Below are 19,708 nucleotides of genomic sequence, written 5' to 3' on the forward strand. Positions count from 1 at the left end.
ACTGGGATTACAGGAACCCACCACCATGCCTGGCTAATTTTTTTTTTGTATTTTTACTAGAGATGGGGTTTCACCATCTTGGCCAGGCTGATCTTGAACTCCTGACCACTCGTGATCCATTCGCCTCGGCCTCCCAAAGTGTTGGGATTACAGGCGTGAGTCACCACACCTGGCCAAAAACAAAATTGAAATTATACAGTTTTAGGCTGAACACAGTGACTCGCACCTGTAATCTCAGCATTTTGGGAGGCCAAGGCAAGAGGATCACTTGAGCCAAGGAGTTCAAGACCAGCCTGAACAATATGGCAAGACCAAAAAAACTACAAAAAATAACTGGGCATGGTGGCACACACCTGTAGTCCCAGCTACTTGGGAGACTGAGGTGGGAGGATCACTTGAGCCCCAAAGTTTGAGGCTGAGTGATCATGCTACTTCACTCCAGTCTGGGCCACAGAGCAAAAGCCTGTCTCAAAAAAAGAAAAAAGAAAAGTTTGTCCCAGAAACCTCATCAATTTGAAGTACTCCAGTGATCCAGATCACTCCTTGTCCCTGTGTTACGCAGTGCCACATGATGAATGTATTAGCTACACATACATGATGGTCCAGTTAGCTGGAATGTCTCAGAAGGAAGGTGGGGTTAGATGCCCTCCTACGTGCTTTCTTTAATGTCTATGATTAAATCATGAAGAATTATCCAGTAGCAATATTCTGAACTAATCAATTCATTTTACCTATTTTCCATAAATTCATTGACTTTAGAGCTATCTGGTAACTTGAGAATAAGGTAGAATATGAAATAAAATTTTACTATTTTATATCAAGTTGGAGTGCCTAGCAACAATTCTGACCCTCAATTCATTCTGGAAGACTAGGTTCTGAAAATTACTCTGGTTGATGCTGAAGGCAGACTGATATATGTCAAATTTCCTCTTTGACTCATGGAACAAGATTTCAGTTTTATTTCACCTGGCCTCCTTAGGCGATCTTGCCCTGGCACCAGCCACTGCAAGATAAAAATAAGGAAGCATTCATTATGGGTATGAAACAACGGAAAGTTTAGTAAGTGTGTATAACTGTTGATCAACATTTTGAGGACCAGTTACGACAGTTAAATTATTTGCCACAACTCAAATGAACAGGAGGCACTTTATCACAAAATAACATTCACCCTGGAATGTACCGTACAGTCAGCCTATTTTGTCTCCTTCCATCTCTCCATTCCTGTGCCTTTCATCTTTTTATTTATTTATGTATTTATTTATTTTGAGACAGAGGCTCATACTGTCACCCAGGCTGGAGTGCAGTGGTGCAATCTCCGCTCACTGCAACCTCCACCTCTTGGGTTCAAACGATTCTCCTGCCTCAGCCTCCCAAGTAGCTGGGATTACAGGTGCCCGCCACCACATCAGGCTAATTTTTTGTATTTTTAGTAGAGACAGGGTTTCACTATGTGGCCAGGCTGGTCTCAAACTCCTGATCTTGTGATCCATCCACCTTGGCCTCCAAAAGTGTTGGGATTACAGATGTGAGCCACTGCACCCGGCCTATTTATCTTTTTTTTTTTTTTTTTTTTTTTTTGAGACCGAGTTTCACTCTGTCATCCAGACTGGAGTGCAGTGGCATGATCTCAGCTCACTGCAACCTCCGCCTCTCGGGTTCAGGCGATTCTCCTGCCTCAGCCTCCCAACTAGCTGGGATTACTAGTGCCCACCACCACGCCTGGCTAATTTATTTATTTTTTTTTTTGAGACGGAGTCTCGCTCTGTCGCCCAGGCTGGAGTGCAGTGGCGCGATCTCGGCTCACTGCAAGCTCCGCCTCCCGGGTTCACACTATTGTCCTGCCTCAGCCTCCTGAGTAGCTGGGACTACAGGCGCCTGCCACCGCGCCCGGCTAGTTTTTTGTATTTTTAGTAGAGATGGGGTTTCACCGTGGTCTCGATCTCCTGACCTTGTGATCCGCCTGCCTCGGCCTCCCAAAGTGCTGGGATTACAGGCGTTGAGCCACCGCACCCGGCCTAATTTTTTTGTTTTTGATAGACATGGTTTCACCATGTTGGCCAGGATAGTCTCAAACCCCCGACCTCAGATGATCTGCCTACCTCAGCCTCCCAAAGTGCTGGGATTACAGGTGTGAGCCACCACACCTGGCCACCTTTCATCTTAATTTCACTTTTATGCTTCACAGTCTCATTCTATGTCTTTTGCTCTTTCTCTGCATATTTTTCTTAGTCAAAGCCTAAATGTTTCCTTCATGTGAGCATAAGGTTTCTTCAGCTTCCACCTTTTATTTGTCCCTCTGATTCTGATACAAGTTTGGTACAAATTTCTTAAGGCTACTGCATTCACAAGAATTATTTATGGCCAGGAGCCATGGCTCACACTTGTAACCCCAGCACTTTGGGAGGCCAAGGTGGGCGGATCATAAGGTCAGGAGTTCGAGACCAGCCTGACCAACATAGTGAAAGCCCATCTCTAGGTAAAAATACAAAAAAAAAATTGGCTGGGTGTGGTCGTGAGCGCCTGTAATCTCAGCTACTCGGGAGGCTGAGACAGGAGAATTGCTTGGAGGTGGAGGTTGCAATGAGCCAAGATCGCACCACTGCACTCTGGCCTGGGCAACAGTGAGAGACTCCATCTCAAAAAAGAAGCCGGGCACGGTGGCTCACACCTGTAATCCCAGCACTTTGGGAGGCCAAGGTGGGCAGATCACGAGGTCAGGCTATCGAGACTATCCTGGCTAATACGGTGAAACCGTTTCTACTAAAAATTTAAAAAATTATCTGGGCATGGTGGTGGGCACCTGTAGTCCTAGCTACTTGGGAGGCTGAGGCAGGAGAATGGTGTGAACCTGGGAGGCAAAGGTTGCAGTGAGCCAAGACCGCGCCACTGCACTCCAGCCTGGGCGACAGGGCAAGATTCCATCTCAAAAAAAAAAAAAAAAAAAAAGTGTTTTTGAGACAGAGCCTTGCTCTGTCTCCCAGGCTGGAGTGTAGTGGTGTGACCTCAGCTCACTGCAATCTCCTGTCTCCTGGGTTCAAGCAATTCTGCCTCAGCCTCCCAAGTAGCTGGGACTACAGATGTGTGCCATCACATTGGGCTAATATTTACATTTTTAGTAGAGACAGGGGTCTTACTATGTTGCCGAGGCTGGTCTTGAACTCTTGGTCTCAAGTGATCCACCCACCTCAGCCTCCCAAAGTGATGGGATTACAGGTCTCAGCCACCAGGCTTGGCCTAAATTTAAAAAAGACAGGGTCTTCCTATGTTGCCCAGACTGGTCTTGAACTCCTGAGCTCCAGCAATCCTCCCACCTCCCTAAGTGCTAGGATTACAGTTGTGAGCCACTGCACCCCACAGAGGTCTCACTGTGTTGCCCAGCCTGCAGTGCAGTGATAATGCATAGGCTCAGCATGCTTTGAATGGTATGCTTTGAGGTGATCCTCCTGCCTCAGCCTCCCAAGTAGCTGGGACTACATGTGTGTTCCGCCACTTCCCTGACTCAAGGGATCCCCCTGCCTCAGCCTCCTGAGTAGCTGGGAGGACAAGTGTGTGTCACCACACCTGGACAACTGGGGGGTCTATTTGTGTCTTATGGGATGGATATTTGGTGATTTGTTATGAGCAAATTGATATCCTTGTTTGGGGAAATTCTCTTGAATCCTTTTTTCCATACACTCCATTTTCTTCTATTTGGAACTCATGTTGGCTTATGAAGTGGTCCTCAAATTTTTAAAAGTTTGCATTTTGCATCTTTGTCTCTTTTCCCTCTATTTTTGGCAGATTTCAATTTTTTTTTTCTTTTTTTGAGACGGAGTCTCGCTCTGTCGCCCAGGCTGGAGTGCAGTGGCACAATCTCGGCTCACTGCAAGCTCCGCCTCCTGGGTTCACGCCTCATTCTCCTGCCTCAGCCTCCCGAGTAGCTGGGACTACAGGTGCCCACCACCATGCCCACTAACTCTTGTATTTTTAGTGGAGACAGGGTTTCACCGTGTCAGCCAGGATAGTCTCGATCGCCTGACCTCATGATCCGCCCACCTTGGCCTCCCCAAGTGCTGGGATCACAGGCGTGAGCCACTGTGCCTGGCCTCTCCAACTCTTTTATTTCTGCTGTTCTCTGATTTCCAAAATTTTGTTCTCTTGATGTACATTTACTGTGGTATTGTTTTTCTTGCTTGCAAAAACCTCTCAACTTTTTTAAGGGTATTGGTGATAGTTTTTTGTTTTTGCTTGTTTACTTTTGCCTGTGTCGTCTGTTTCCAACTTGCCTTTTTTTCTATTTCCATTTTAAAATCCATATTGAGACTGCCCTCAGATGTCTGATAATCCTTAGTTGTCCATTTACACACACATTATATAAAATGAGAAGGCCAGGCACCGTGGCTTACGCCTGTAATCCCAGCACTTTGGGAGGCTGAGGCGGGCGGATCATGAGGTCAGGACTTTGAGACCAGCCTGGCCAATATGGTGAAATCCTGTCTCTACTGAATAAAAATTAGCCGGGCGTGGTGGCACACACCTGCGTGTGGTGGCACATGCCTGTAATCCCAGCTACTTGGGAGGCTGAGGCAGAAGAATCACTTGAACCCAGAAGGCAGAGGTTGCAGTGAGCCGAGATTATGCCACTGCACTCCAGCCTGGGTGACAGAGGGAGATTCCGTCTCAAAAAAAAAAAAAAAAAAAAGAAAAGAAAAAGAAAATGTCCTTGCTCAAGTAACTTCAGAAACAACTACCATGGACCATTGCCTCAATCCTTCCCTCTTACTTTGTGTGTACATTCATTTATTCTTTCTTGCATGCTGTACATTGGGCTCCTACCGGGAGTAGAGACAGGGTTTCACCATGTCGGCCAGGCTGGTCTGGAACTCTTGGTCTCATGTGACCCACCCACCTTGGCCTCCCAAAGGGTTGGGATTACTAGGTGTGAGCTACCAAACCTAGTTCTACTCACCCTTTTTAGAAGGCTTATGGCTACTTAGCTTGCTTACTCACATTTATAAGAATACAACTGATATTTGTACCAGGTTACATCTATGTTCTCATTCTAAGGCTAATGTTTTATTCTTTGTTACACTTAGATGCTAACTAGAGTTTAGACAAGAAGTACTCTCTAATCTCAAATAAAGATAAAATGAGTCAAAATGCCACCGGAGGAATTTGTTTCTTGGGAACAAAAGGTGTCTTAGGAACATGTTCATTTTACACACCTGCTGCAGTTACTAGGAACAATAACCTTAGAAATCTTATTTGTAAATCAAGGGGTCCAACTTCATTTAAAATGTTACTTGATGCTTAAACACAAATACCCACTATCATTAATATAGGAATAAATCTGAGTCAATAAAGGAAAAATAAATGTAAACCAAGTTTATTTTGCTTTTTAAGTAGTGTTCTTAAAGCACTACAGCTTGGTAAACAATGTAAATTAGTATAAGTCATCTCAAAAGCCAGAGTTGTTTTGTTTTGTTTTTTAATGAGTTGTTAAAAAGATGCAGCCTATTCTAACAGGATAAATATTTTTAACCATTTCACTTCGAGTTAATGAAGGCTCACAAATGAGCAACACTCCTCATTGAGGAAAACAAAAAGCTGTTGTCGACAAGCGACAGCACACACACACAAAAACAAAAAGAACTGTGTAAAAATAACTAACTGTGTTCCCATATTTTTGAAGTCGCTTTACAATGGGATGATATGCACATGATCTTGCTGCAATCTTGCCAAAGAGACTTTGTAATACATGTAGTCTAGACAAACAATTCAGTCCAAGAGGTGCTAACTTCAGACAATGCAGCACTATAATCCTTTAAACAACGCAATTTGTTTTACTCATTATCTTTTCTTCTAGACTGAAATAGACTAGAAAGAAAATGCTCCCTAATTAAAAATTGGTATTGTTTACAGGAAAAATTGTATAATTTTGCATTAGAATTACAAGTATATGTTCAAATTGAATTTGCCTCCTCCCCCCAGCCCAGCCACAAAAATGGGCATGAAGTAAAATTTTTAAAAATGCCTTAATTTTCAACTTCATGCAAACTAAATAAAGATGACCAAAACAAAAGCTTAAACAATGGAAGGATATTTCACAGAAAATTTCTTATACAAAAAAACACATAAGAAAAAGGGCCACTAGGTGACATTTTAATTTACAAATTGGCATCATTTTGGTCGACAAATACCCACATGCTGTTTTCCTCTGCCAACAAGAGTTGCAGAGAAAAAAAACAGCATGAATTTGGATTTTAATCACACATTTCTTCTGGAATCTCATGTGGATTAAAGATGCCAGGGACAGACATTTGACGTTTATGTTTCTCTTCATCAGCCTGTCGTAGGGCTATTTCTCTTTCTTCCAAAAACAAATCAGAAGTGTCTTCACCTGCAAATTCCTGTGAAGACATAGTTGAAATGTCAACACAATAACTTCAACTTGCAAAGAAATCACAGATGAGTAATTTTCTTTTTAGAGAAGGAATATAATTATCCATAAACTGGCTGGGTTTTAAATTATAGGATAGTGATACAGTATAGTACATAGCTGAATGAACCAAACCTGTTAGCTGGGGGGAAAAAGGTTACAAAAGAATCATGGGCCCCAGGCATGGTGGCTCAGGTGCCTGTAATCCCAACACTCTGGGAGGCAGAGACAGGAAGATCACTTGAAGTCAGGAGTTCGAGACCACCCTGGCCAACATGGTGAAACCCTGTCATTACTAAAATTAGGCAGGCGTGGTGGCAGGCGCCTGTAATCCCAGCTACTTGGGAGGCTGAGGCAGGAGAATCGCTTGAACCTGTGTGGCAGAGGTTACAGTAAGCCAAGATCACGCCACTGCTCTCCAGCCTGGGTGATAAGAGCGAGACTGTCTCAAAAATAAAGAAAAAAAAATTCATGGTGTGATACCATACAGTAAATATTCTTCAATGTGATTATGTGTTGTATGCTTCTACCAAAGAATCTCATGCATCCCATCCCCTAAGTATATACACCTACTATGTATTCACACAAATTTTTGTTCTTTTTGTGGTAAGTCTTGTTTTATAGCCCCCCAGCACATTATCTCAACCTCTGCCTCCAAGGCACAAGCGATTCTCCTGCCTCAGCCTCCCCAGTAGCTGGGATTACAGGTGTGCGCCACCACATCTGGCTCACCTTTTGCATTTTTAGTAGAGACAGGGTTTCACCATGTTGCCCAGGTTGATCTCAAACTCCTGAACTCAGGCAATCCCAAAGTGCTGGGATTAGCAGGCATGAGCCACTGCACCCAGACACTTTTTTCTCTTTTGAGAGGCAGTCTTATTGCCCAAGCTGGAGTGCAGTGTTACGATCTCAGCTCACTGAAACCTCAGCCTCCTGAGTAGCTGGGATTACAGGTGCCCGCCACCAGACCTGGCTAATTTTTGTGTTTTTAGTAGAGATGAGGTTTCACCATGTTGGCTGGGCTGATCTTCAACTCCTGACCTCAATTGATCCGTCTGCCTCGGCCTCCCACAGTGCTGGGATTACAGGTGTGAGCCACCGCGCCCAGCTAAAAATTCTTCATATGCCAAGATATCAAGAAAGATGTTTCTCCTAAGGCTAATGACTGTCATTAAATCAAGTTTAGTTATATTATTATTGTCTTCGTAGCTATCAGGTAACTTTTTTTTTTTTTTTGAGATGGAGTCTCGCTCTGTCGCCCAAGCTGGAGTTCAGTGGCGTGATCTCGGCTCACTGCAACCTCCACCTCCCGGGTTCACACCATTCTCCTGCCTCAGCCTCCCGAGTACCTGGGACTACAGGTGCCCACCACCACACCTAGCTAATTTTTTGTATTTTTAGTAGAGATTTCACCGTGTTAGCCAGGATGGTCTCGATCTCCTGACCTCATGATCCGTCCACCTCGGCCTCCCAAACTGCTGGGATTACAGGCGTGAGCCACCGCGCCTGGTCTTTTTTTTTTTTGAGATGGAGTTTCACTCTTGTCACCCAGGTTGGAGTACAATGATGCAATCTCGGCTCACTGCAACCTTTGCCTCCTGGGTTCAAGCAATTCTCTTGCCTCAGCCTCTCAAGTAGCTGCGATTACAGCTGTGCACCACCATGCCCAGCTAATTTTTGTATAATTAGTAGAGACAGGGGTTTTACCTTGTCAGCCACACTAGTCTCAAACTCCTGATCTCAGGTAATCTACCCACCTTGACCTCCCAAAGTGCTGGGATTACACGCATGAGCAATTGCGCCAAGCCTAGGTAACTTTCATTAGTTTTAAAAAAATTGGTTAATATTTTTACAGTTAAAGAAAATAAAACCTTTGTATTTTGGAGAAAATATTTAAGAGCTTACGAGACTAATTCTTATTCAACAATCATGGATAAACTATTCATCAGCTACTTAGGATTTCACAGTACTTCCACATTTCTTTAAAGCAAGATGTTCAAAGAAAAACCCTTCCCAAAAGTATGAATAAAGCACTGTATAACAGAAGACATTCTATCTAGTAACTTTCATGGTTCTCTCAACTAACAAAATTGGTATAAAATTATAAAAAGAACTACCATTGTTTTTCTTACCCAATATTCCATTATATATTTAAGAATTAATTACATTAGTAACCTAAAATTAATTACATTAGTAACAAGTTTATCCAAATAACATCTCAAACCCATCTATCCTTATTGGACTTTAGTTTTTCACTCTATTACCAGTCTCAGGTTTTTTGATTAGAGAGACTGTATAAAGGTATTCTCTTGAAACCTCATTCATTTGGCATGTCAAATCAAGTGATAAAAATTCTACAATGTAACAATTAAGTGGTCACATTTACCCCTAATATTTCTGCAAGAGCAAATAAATACATACCTTTATTTGAACTAGGAAATCTCTTAAATGTTCCTTGAAAGCAGGAATATCTTGATTTAAGCTGAAAAGCCCTGTCACAAAGAGCTTTACTTGAGCACTGCAAATCAAAACACAATTATTAAATAACTTTTTTTTTTTTTCTGAGACAGTCTTGCTCTGTCACCAGGCTGGAGTACAGTGGCGCGATCTCGGCTCACTGTAATCTCTGCCTCCTGGGTTCAAGCCATTCTCCTGCCTCAGCCTCCCAATAATGGATTTTTAGATCAAGAATTTATTTTTATTTTTGAGACAGAGTTTTGCTCATTTATCAGGTTGGAGTACAATGCCACAATCGTGGCTCACCGTAACCTCTGCCTCCCGGGTTGAAGCTATTCTCCTGCCTCAGCCTCTCGAGCAGCTGGGATTACAGGCATGCACCACCATGCCCAGCTAAATTGTATTTTTCATAGAGACAGGGTTTCTCCATATCGGTCAGGCTAATCCTGAACTCCTGACCTCAGGTGATCTGCCCACCTAGGCCTCCCAAAGTGCCCGGATTACAGGTGTGAGATACCGTGCCTAGCCTTTTTATTTTTATTTTATTTTTGGAGACGGAGTCTTGCTCAGTCGCCCAGGTTGGAGTGCAGTGGCAGGATCTCAGCTCACTGCAAGCTCCGCCTCCCAGGTTCGCACCATTCTCCTGCCTCAGCTTCCTGAGTAGCTGGGACTACAGGAACCCGCCACTATGCCTGGCTAATTTTTTTGTATTTTTAGTAGAGATGGGGTTTCACTGTGTTAGCCAGGATGGTTTCGATATCCTGACCTCGTGATCCGCCCATTTCGGCCTCCCAAAGTGCTGGGATTACAGGCGCGAGCCACCGCGCCTGGCCTATTTTTACTTTTTTTTTTTGAGACAAAGTCTTGCTCTGTTGCCCACACTGGGGTGCAGTGGTGCGCTCTCGGCTCACTGCAACCTCTGCCTCCTGGGTTCAAGCAATTCCCTCCCTCAGCCTCCCAAGTAGCTGGGATTACAGGCACCCGCCACCATGCCCGACTAATTTTTTTGTATTTTTAGTAGAGACGGGTTTCACCATCTTGGCCCGGCTGGTCTTGAACTCCTGACCTTGTGATTCACCCACCTCAGCCTCCCAAAGTGCTGGGACTACAGGCATGAGCCACTGTGCGTGGCCTTTTTTTTTTTTTTTTGCTTTTTTAAAGAGGCACGGTCTCGCTCTGTCACCCGGGCTGGTGTGCAGTGGCGTGGTCATAGCTCACTGTAGTCTTAAACTCCAGGATGCAAACAACCCTCTCGCCTCAGCCTCTCAAGTAGCTGGCCCTACAGATGCACACCACCACATCTGACTCATTTTTTTGTAGAGACGGGATCTTGTTTTGTTGTCTAGATTGGTCTCCAACTCTTGGGCCCAAGCAATCCTCCCATCTTAGGCTTCCCAGAGTGCTGGGATTATAGGTGTGAGCCACTGTGCCCGACCAGGAACATTCTACGTTTATTAAAAGGCATATTTACTCTTGTAGGTGAGGGAAGGCCGACTTAAGGAGATTAGCCACATATTCCTGAAGAAAGATTTGGTTGTTAACTGGATTTCCAGGATTTAATGATGTACTTATTTTTCCTTCTTCAACCAAATTAAACATATATGCAAGAATTGATGCATGCATTGTTAAACCTGTTGATAAGAAGAAAATTATTAACTCCAAAATGTAATATAACCATAGATCTTAGTGTTTTTTTTTTTGAGCAGAGTCTCGCTCTGTCACCCAGGCTGGAGTGCAGTGGTGCAATCTTAGTTCACTGCAACCTCTGCCTCCCGGATCCAAGCCATTCTCCTGCCTCAGCCTCCCGAGTAGGTGGGATTGCAATCGCACGCCACCATGCCCGGCTAATTTTTTTTATAGATGGTTTCACCATGGTGGCCAGGCTGTTCTCGAACTCCTGACCTCATGATCTCCCCGCCTCGACCTCCCAAAGTGCTGGCATTACAGGCATGCGCCATCGTGCCCGGCCGGCACTTAACATTTAAATCTTAAACGTATTAAATTCTTACCAGCAGTATGTGAAGTGTCTGTCACAACAGAAAAGATATGCTGGAGAATATCACAAAAATAAGTTTGATAAAAACTCTGAGCTGCAGCTTCTTCTTGTGCAACATTTTGTAAGAGTGTAAAAAGTATCTGTAAGCCTAAAAGACATGGAATACCAATGGAAAGTTACTACAGACTGACAGCACTCATGATAGTATTTAGCTCTTATCAAAGTATTCTGAATCTAACCCTATTCTCCCTTTTTTTGGGGATGATGACTAATAATTACTTGCCTAAGCTTTCTTAAATTGATAATGGAGTACAACTATATCCAATGCTGGCTTACTTATAAATTATAATCTAAGTTATGTGAGAGCTAAACTATGAAGATGTAAAGGCATAAAGATCATATAATGGACTTTGGGGACTTGTGGGGAAGGGTGGGAGGGGGTGAGGGATAAGACTACACATAAGGTAGAGTTCCTACTGCTCGGCTGATGGGTGCACCAAAATCTCAGAAATCACCATTAAAGACTTTATTCATGTAATCACCTGTTGCCCCAAAACTACTGAAATTAAAAAAAAAAAAAAATTGTGAATATTAAAAAAAAAAGCCTATGGAGAAAAATTATAATCTAAGTTACGACCATTACCACCCTTTCACCATTTCTGAAAGCTTAGCTGATTCTGTATGAACTTCTACAACATCACTACTCAGTAGAATTTGGTATTACATAAACCAATTATTACTAGGCCCCTCTCCCATAACTCAATTCTGCCTATGGACTCACCTGGAGTGCAGTGGAACAGTTGATTAAACTGCTTATAGGATTTTCTCAGATGTTCATATATGTAATTCATGCATTCAAAACTCTGAACAAGTAATACCTTCCTATGTACAAGTATATAACTATCTATATTTGTATTTTTGGATTGACAGGCAAATGAATAAAAGAACATCTTTTAAATTTATTTACCCGTATCTGCGACATTCCTCATAGTATGTTTGAAGGCCCAAATGATGGAATCCAAAACAAGTTTAAACTGTGTAGGTGGAATAGCAAGGAATGCTGGGAAACAATGAGAATTGACAGCCTGAAGTAGTAAGAAAAAGTTCGTTCTGTGTTCAGGATATTCTTCAAAGTCCTAAAAATAAGTGGTGGAAACAAAATAATGTTTCAGTGTCTTCGCTGTGCTAGCAGGAGGGGAAAAGCAAGGCTTAATCCAGTAAAAATGTTTGGAGTTTTCAATAAACCATAGAAGATATAATGCCTCCTGAAAGGTAAACCCAAACAAAATACAATCCACCTCCCATGGAAAATGAAACTGTTCCCTGTTACGCACATGAGTTATCAAATTGAAAGAGAAAGCTATCCTTATTAATAGAGAACTCATCAAAACCATTATTACCGTAACACTACTACTATCACTTTTTTTAATTTGAAACCACCACTACAGATTACGAAAAAACTTAAGTTACCATGTGAATGTGTCCACTTACCATTTCTTTTATCTCTCGCTTTTTTTTTTTTTTTTTGGAGACAGAGTCTTGCTCTGTCGCCCAGGCTGGAGTGCAGTGGTGCAATTTCGGCTCACCGCAACTTCCGCCTCCTGGGTTCAAGCGATTCTCTTGCCTCAGCCTCCCGAGTAGCTAATTTTTGTTTTTTAGTAGAGACGGGGTTTCACCATGTTGATCAGGGCGGTCTTGAACTCCTGATCTCAGGCAATCCACCGGCCTCGGCCTCCCAACTGTTGGGATTACAGGCATGGGCCACCACGCCTGGCCATTTTTGTATTTTTTTTTTTTTTTTTTTTGAGACAGAGTCTCGCTCTGTCACCCAGGCTGGAGTGCAGTGGCGCGATCTCGGCTCACTGCAAGCTCCGCCTCCCGGGTTCACGCCATTCTCCTGCCTCAGCCTCCCAGGTAGCTGGGACTACAGGCGCTCGCCACTTCGCCCGGCTAGTTTTTTATATTTTTTTTAGTAGAGACGTGGTTTCACTGTGTTAGCCAGGATGGTCTCGATCTCCTGACCTCGTGATTCGCCCGTCTCGGCCTCCCAAAGTGCTGGGATTACAGGCTTGAGCCACCACGCCCGGCCTTGTATTTTTAATGCCATGTTGGCCAGACTGGTCTTGAACTTCTGACCTCACGTCATCTGCCTGCCTTGGCCTTCTGAAGTGCTGGGATGACAGGTGTGAGCCACCATGCCCAGCCTATTTTCTCTTGTTGATTAATACATTTTTCGGTTTCTTATAAGCATATACTACACTTTTATAATTGAATCATGCAGACTTTCTCATGTATTCAAACTAACTACGTTCATAAAAGGATGCCCCGACCTGCTATGAGGTTTCAATAAATGCTACATACCATGTGAATGTTAAAATCTATTTTCCACATTTACTTTTTACGAATCAAGATTCTGTGTAGTAAATTCTTCTTTTTTAAGAAATGGTCTCACTCTGTTGCCCATGTTAGAGTGCAGTAGCATGATCTCAGCAAACTGCCACGTTGAACTCCCAGGCTCAAGTAATCCTCCCACTTCAGTGTCACTGTCGCTCAGCCACTTCAGTAGCTGGGACTACAGGCACATGCCACCATGACTGGTTAATTTTTTAACTTTTTGTAGAGATGAAGTCTCACTATATTGCCCAGGTTGGTTTCAAACTCCTGGGAAGTTCTTGAAAACCAAAAAAGTATTTCCCTAATATACAAGTATAAATATTTAAGCTCCATGGCATTAAAATTATGTTATATCCATAGATATACTTTAGCTTTCAAGAATTAAGGCTATCCGCTAGAATTTTCCCCGTACATAACTGAAATATTACACACCTTATTTATCATATTCAATGTGCATTCAAAAACAGCATCAAATATTTGAGGTATTTCAGCTGTTATATGTCCCCCTAACTTGTTGACAATTATGGCCATAGTACTAAGCACTTCTGGTTCTCTAGCAGCTGGGACATTTCTCTGATAATCAATGAGAACTGCATCCAACAGAGGGGGAACAAAATTTTCAGCTACCTGTTGAGGAGGGAAAAAAAAAGTTATGTTTTAATCTAGGTACGTGGTGACTATTTTAAACAACAAGGTTATTCGTGTCTGTAAGATGTAGCATGATTATCTACTGAAAATAGGAAAATCTTGTGTTTGTATTAGGTTTTCCTACGTTAAAACAGTTTTTAGCAAAAGAAAGCAGGAAATCACAATGGGTTGGGAAGTCTCATGGAAACAGTGTCATTCAAAACTTTTTTTTTTTTTTTTTGAGACAGTCTCACTGTCACTCAGACCAGAGTGCAGTGGCAAATCTCTGCTCACTGCAACCTCCACCTCCCAGGTTTAAGCAATTCTTGTGCCTCAGTCTCCTGAGTAGCTGGGACTACAGGTATAGCATCATGCCCAGCTACAAAACTCTTATAATAAGGAAAGTGAGGCTCAAAATTCAATTGGTGGCTCCAAGTTAGTGTGGCACAATCAGGATTCAATGTATACTGTATATGTAAGACGGCAGCAAGCGAGCCCTCAATAATGTCTTTTTTTTTTTTTTTCTTTTTTTTTTTTAAGAGGGAGTCTCGCTCTGTCGCCCAGGCTGGAGTGCAGTGGTGCCATCTCAGCTCACTGCAAGCTCCACCTCCCAGGTTCATGCCATTTTCCTACCTCAGCCTATCGAGTAGCTGGGACTACAGGCACCTGCCACCATGCCCAGCTAATTTTTTTGTATTTTTAGTGGAGACAAGGTGTTTCACGAGGTTAGCCAGAGTGGTCTCCATCTCCTGACCTCATGATCTGCCCAACTCAGAATAATGTTTTAATCTAATGAATGCTAACTGTATTTTCACAAGCAGAAATAACATCAATCAATTACTCTCAGAAAATAAGAAAGACTATGGATTTCTATTATTTTTTTGAAACTGAATATTGCCGTGTTGCCTAAACTGGACTTGAAGAGCTGGGGCGATTCTCTTGCCTCAGCCTCCCTAGTGGTTGGGATTACAGGTGCATGCTACGATGCCCAGTAGGATTTTCATGGTTCTAAGTAAACTCAGTTATACTTAATGAGTAACTTCTTGTTCTTTTTTTTTTTTGTTTTGAGATGAAGTTTCGCACTTGTTGCCCAGACTGGAGTGCAATGGTGCGATCTAGGCTCACTGCCACCACCTTCCTGGGTTCAAGCGATTCTCCTGCCTCAGCCTCCTGACCTCAAGGGATCCACCGACCTCGGCCTCCCAAAATGCTGGGATTACAGGCATGAGTCACCGTGACAAGCCAAGAAAAATAAATGTAATGTTTCATGTGAACAAATATCCCAAACTTTATCATTAATGTTACTTATAAAATATGATACCCCTTTATATTATTCCCACTGTGCTCCTGACATGTGCCCAAGCTTCTTGTAAACTACAAGCATCACAATTCCTTCAATACATCTTACATTCTGCTTTCACATTTTAAATACAGTTCTGATCACATAATACACATGTTCAGAACCTTTCGATATTTAGGTTAGCCAACTTAAGTATTCCATGAGAATTATATTCAGAACAAGTTTACTGAAAAGTATTTCCTTAACAAGAAACAATACTGAAATTCCAAAATTATTAAAATAACTAGCACACTTGTTAAAGAAAAACAAAAAAAACCCACTATTCCAACTAGTAGTAGTATCAGAATAGAATTTTTTGGAATCTCCCAAGGCTCAAGTGAAAAAAAAGAATGAAACCATACAGTTAACACCTAAAAGTAATTCACAATTTTACAAGTTGAGGCATACACAGCTGGTTTTTATTACTGAAAATGATTTCCTTTTCTGCAAATCATTTAAGAAAAAGAGTGTAAAAAAGACTTTCAAGCCTTTAATCTGGGAAGCAATCACTTTGCCAAAGAGGTAAAGTAATGACAACTTTGTAGCTCTAGTAATTGTTCCAAAAATCAAGAGGAATGCAAAAACTGCACCCGTACTCCATTAACTAAATCCTCCTGACCTATCTATGGAAACATAAAATGACCCAATTTTCTTAGCTATCTTGTTACATATCACCACCCTTCGCTATTGATTAACAGCAGTTTCTTTTGAAGATGGAATACAGTATATTAACATTAAGGACTACAATAAATAAAATGCCATAAAATAACTACAAAGTTGATATGCTTTAAATTAGCAAAATGCACATAATAGAGTATAGCACACTCCATAAAACACAGCATCAACACTAAAAACCAAAAGCAAAGCATCTCTCACTTACCATTTGTGGATCATTCGATCGGCTCACCCAACCAGATATTAACTTTAAAGTTTCCCTTTTTACAGTTCGCATACTTCTAATCAATGGTTGCTTTGTAACCATTTCACCTACAAAATAGAATCAAATGGAATCTAATTTTACCACTAAAATTATACAGCGGTACTCAGGTGTACATTAGATGCAATTCCATTTTACCATTAAAAAGTTTAAAGCCAAAACTACACAAGATTTATTGGGAAAATAAGCTTTAAGACTAATTTTAAAAGGGAAAGGTACACATAACTATTTTAAATATGTGTAGGGTCATCTGGGAAATGGGAGGTCTGATTTAAATCTGTGAAAAATATCAAATGTTTGACTTGAGGCAGTAGAAGAGAAGTGTTTATACTGCATCGTATAAGAAATCAGAATCACCTACCATTAGCTTGGATAGCTGCAGAAATATTTTCACTGAGGCACTTGTATACATTAAGCATATCTAAATAAATTCTTCCAAGCTGAATTACAAAGGGGTGTCCCACAGCTTTGCAGGCTCTCACATTTGTCTTCAAAATGCTACCAAGCTGCTTGACTGTTTCAGGATCTTTCAGTATATCCACATTCTTGGAGGAAAAAAAGCAAATTCCATTTATCATGTAAGAATTATCCACATAACGGCCAGGTGAGGTGGCTCACACCTATAATCCCAGCACTTTGGGAGGCTGAGTCAGGCACATCACCCTGAGGTCGGGAGTTCAAGACCAGCCTGACCAACACGTAGAAACCCTCTCTCTACTAAAAATACAAAATCAGCCAGGCATGGTGGCGCTTGTTTGTAATCCCAGCTACTTGGAAGGCTGAGGCAGGAGAATTGCTTGAGCCTGGGAGGCAGAGGCTGCAGCGAGCCGAGATCATGCCATTGCACTACAGCCTGGGCACCAAGAGTGAAACTCCGTCTCAAAAAAAAAAAAAAAAATTATCCACATAATTACTGAAACAAAAGCCATTACACTTCCCTTACCCTAAATCATATTTATAATCCCAAATGGTAAAAACAAACACAAAAGCCTTTTTGTCCATATCTACCTAAGAATGAAGTAAAATATTTTTTGAGACGGAGTCTCGTTTATTCGCCCAGGCTGGAGTGCAGTGGCGTGATCTTGGCTCACTGCAAGCTCTGCCTCCTGGGTTCACGCCATTCTGTCTCAGCCTCCTGAGCACAGCTGGGACTTACAGGTGCCCGGTGCCACGCCCAGCTAATTTTTGTACTTTTAGTAGAGACGGAGTTTCACTGTGTTAGCCAGGATGGTCTGGAGCTCCTGACCTTGTGATCTGCCTGACTCGGCCTCCCAAAGTGCTGGGATTACAGGCGTGAGCCACCGCGCCCGGCCCAGATTTTCAGGTTTTTTTTGAGATGGAGTCTTGCTCTGTCGACTAGGCTAGAGTACAGAGGCTCGATCTCGGCTCACTGCAACCTCTGCCTCTTTGGGTTCAAGTGATTCTCCTGCCTCAGCCTCCTGAGTAGCTGGGATTACAGGCATGTGCCACCAAGCCCAGCTAATTTCTGTATTTTTAGTAGAGATAGGGTTTCGCCATGCTGGCTAGGCTGATCTCGAACTTCTGGCCTCAGGTGATCCGCCCGCCTCAGCCTCCCAAAATGCTAGGATTACAGGCGTGAGCCACCACGCCTGGCCCAGATAATAAAATGTACAAAGCCACACATAAAAGCACTTACGGATCACACATACATGTTTAAAGGCTTGAATTCAATATATTTGTAAGGAACACAGTCTTCTTAAATCCCATGAAAACTTTAAGAAAAAGTAGAATACTTACTTTGGTTGCCTGCTGGATTATACTATCCCACACTTGATTAGGGAGTAACATGTACTTTTCTATCAAGTGTTCTTGTACTGTTTGATCTGTTTGTGCACCAATCATGTACCCCACAGCTTCATAAAACGTATGAACCTATTTTAAAAAGCAGACATTTTAACTTTTATGTTCTTATACACCCTAATAAGGAAAACCACACACAAGCAATTCACACACAAGCAACTCAAATATCTTGAAACTGATTTTGGCCCAGGTGCGGTGGATCACTCCTGTAATCCCAGTACTTTGAGAAGCTGAGGCAGGCCAATCACTTGAGTTCAGGAGTTGCAGACCAGCCTGACCAACGTGGTGAAACACCATCTCTTCTACAAATACAAAGAAATTAGCCAGGCATGGTGGCAAGTGCCTATAGTTCCAGTTACTTGGGAGGCTTGAATTGCTTGAACCTGGGAGGCAGAGGTTGCAGTGAGCCAAGATTATACCACAGCACTCCAACCTGGGTGACAGAGGTAGACTCCATCTCAAAACAAAACAAACAAATAAACAAACAAAACCCAAACCAGGCATGGTGGTGGCTCATGCCTGTAATCCCAATACTTTGGGAGGCCGAGGCGGGCGGATCACAAGGTCAGGAGTTTGAGACCAGCCTGACCAACATGGAGAAACCCCGTCTCTACTAAAAAGGCAAAAGTCAACTGGGCGTGGTGGCACGCACCTGTTAATCTCAGCCACTGAGGAGGAGAATCACTTAACCCCAGGAGGCTGCAGTGAGCAGAGATTGTGCCACTGCACTCCAGCCTAGACTCTATGATAGAGGGAGACTCCGTCACACACACACACACACACACCCCCCCCAAAAACAAAAACAAAAATCTGTCTCACTATGAAAATTTAATCAGGCCGGGCATCGTGGCTCACACATATAAAATAATTTTGGGAGGCTGAGGCTAGCGTATCGCTTGAAGCTAGGAGTTCAAGACAAGCCTTGGCAAAACCCCATCTCTACCAAGGGGGGAGAAAAAGGCTAGCTGGGTGTGAAGGCGGTGCACGCCTGTAGTCCCAGCTACCCACGAGGCTGAGGTGGGAAGATCACCTGAGCCTGGGAGTTCAAGGCTGCAGTGAGTTGTAATTGTGCCATTGCACTTGAGCCTGGGCAACAGAGTAATACCCTGTTCTCAAGGAAAAAAGAAAGTTTAATCAGAAACACTTCTATTGGATCCAACAGTTGCCTTCCTATTTCCACTGATACATACAGATTGATACAGGTGTTACTTTCTAAAAATAACATATGCTCAGTGCTTAACATACCTGTTGAGGCTGAAGATCACAAATAATAGTGTTAATGTTGTTCAAAATTTCATCAATAAATGGCATCACTTCTCCAACCTGAACCTGAACGAAATGCCTGCGGCATTTTTGAGCTATTTTAATGAAAGTATCACAAGCCATGTCCTGGACTCCATCATGGGTCTCTAACAAGACAAAAACATTCATTTATTTTGTTCAATAAAAATAAAAACAAAATATAGTAAAGAAAGAGATTTACCATGCATGAATTCGAACAGCTTGTTAACTACAGTCTTCAAAAATTTCCAGTGAGCTCTCAAAAATCGTGGATATTGACCTACTATGTACATGATATTTGATGCAATAATAGCTTTATTATCTTTGCCTCTTTTCTGTTCACATAATCCTAATAGATCCTGTAAATAAGACAGATTTATATCATTTATTGTAACAACATAATACTTATTTAGCAATTCTAATTCATACCTATCCCTT

The 19,708-nt window shown here is 42.3% G+C and overlaps 1 protein-coding gene across 2 annotated transcripts in view; it reads right to left on the bottom strand.

The window, feature by feature from the left end:
• Positions 1–5,349: 5,349 nt before the first annotated feature.
• The window catches only part of LOC105465108 (exportin 1), a 59,319-nt gene continuing 44,960 nt past the window's right edge, over positions 5,350–19,708 (bottom strand). For both annotated transcript variants that reach the window (XM_011713350.3, XM_011713354.3), the window contains 11 exons: positions 19,473–19,629; positions 19,235–19,398; positions 17,927–18,061; positions 16,530–16,713; positions 16,112–16,218; positions 13,698–13,892; positions 11,839–12,007; positions 10,885–11,019; positions 10,347–10,506; positions 8,840–8,936; positions 5,350–6,389 (listed from right to left, as the gene is read on the bottom strand). In XM_011713350.3, coding sequence (XP_011711652.1) covers positions 6,243–6,389; positions 8,840–8,936; positions 10,347–10,506; positions 10,885–11,019; positions 11,839–12,007; positions 13,698–13,892; positions 16,112–16,218; positions 16,530–16,713; positions 17,927–18,061; positions 19,235–19,398; positions 19,473–19,629 — 1,650 coding nt within the window. In that variant the 3' untranslated portion in view covers positions 5,350–6,242. The remainder of the gene's footprint in view (positions 6,390–8,839; positions 8,937–10,346; positions 10,507–10,884; positions 11,020–11,838; positions 12,008–13,697; positions 13,893–16,111; positions 16,219–16,529; positions 16,714–17,926; positions 18,062–19,234; positions 19,399–19,472; positions 19,630–19,708) is intronic.

This window comes from Macaca nemestrina, chromosome 13, assembly GCF_043159975.1.
Source record: "Macaca nemestrina isolate mMacNem1 chromosome 13, mMacNem.hap1, whole genome shotgun sequence".
Taxonomy (NCBI): domain Eukaryota; kingdom Metazoa; phylum Chordata; class Mammalia; order Primates; family Cercopithecidae; genus Macaca; species Macaca nemestrina.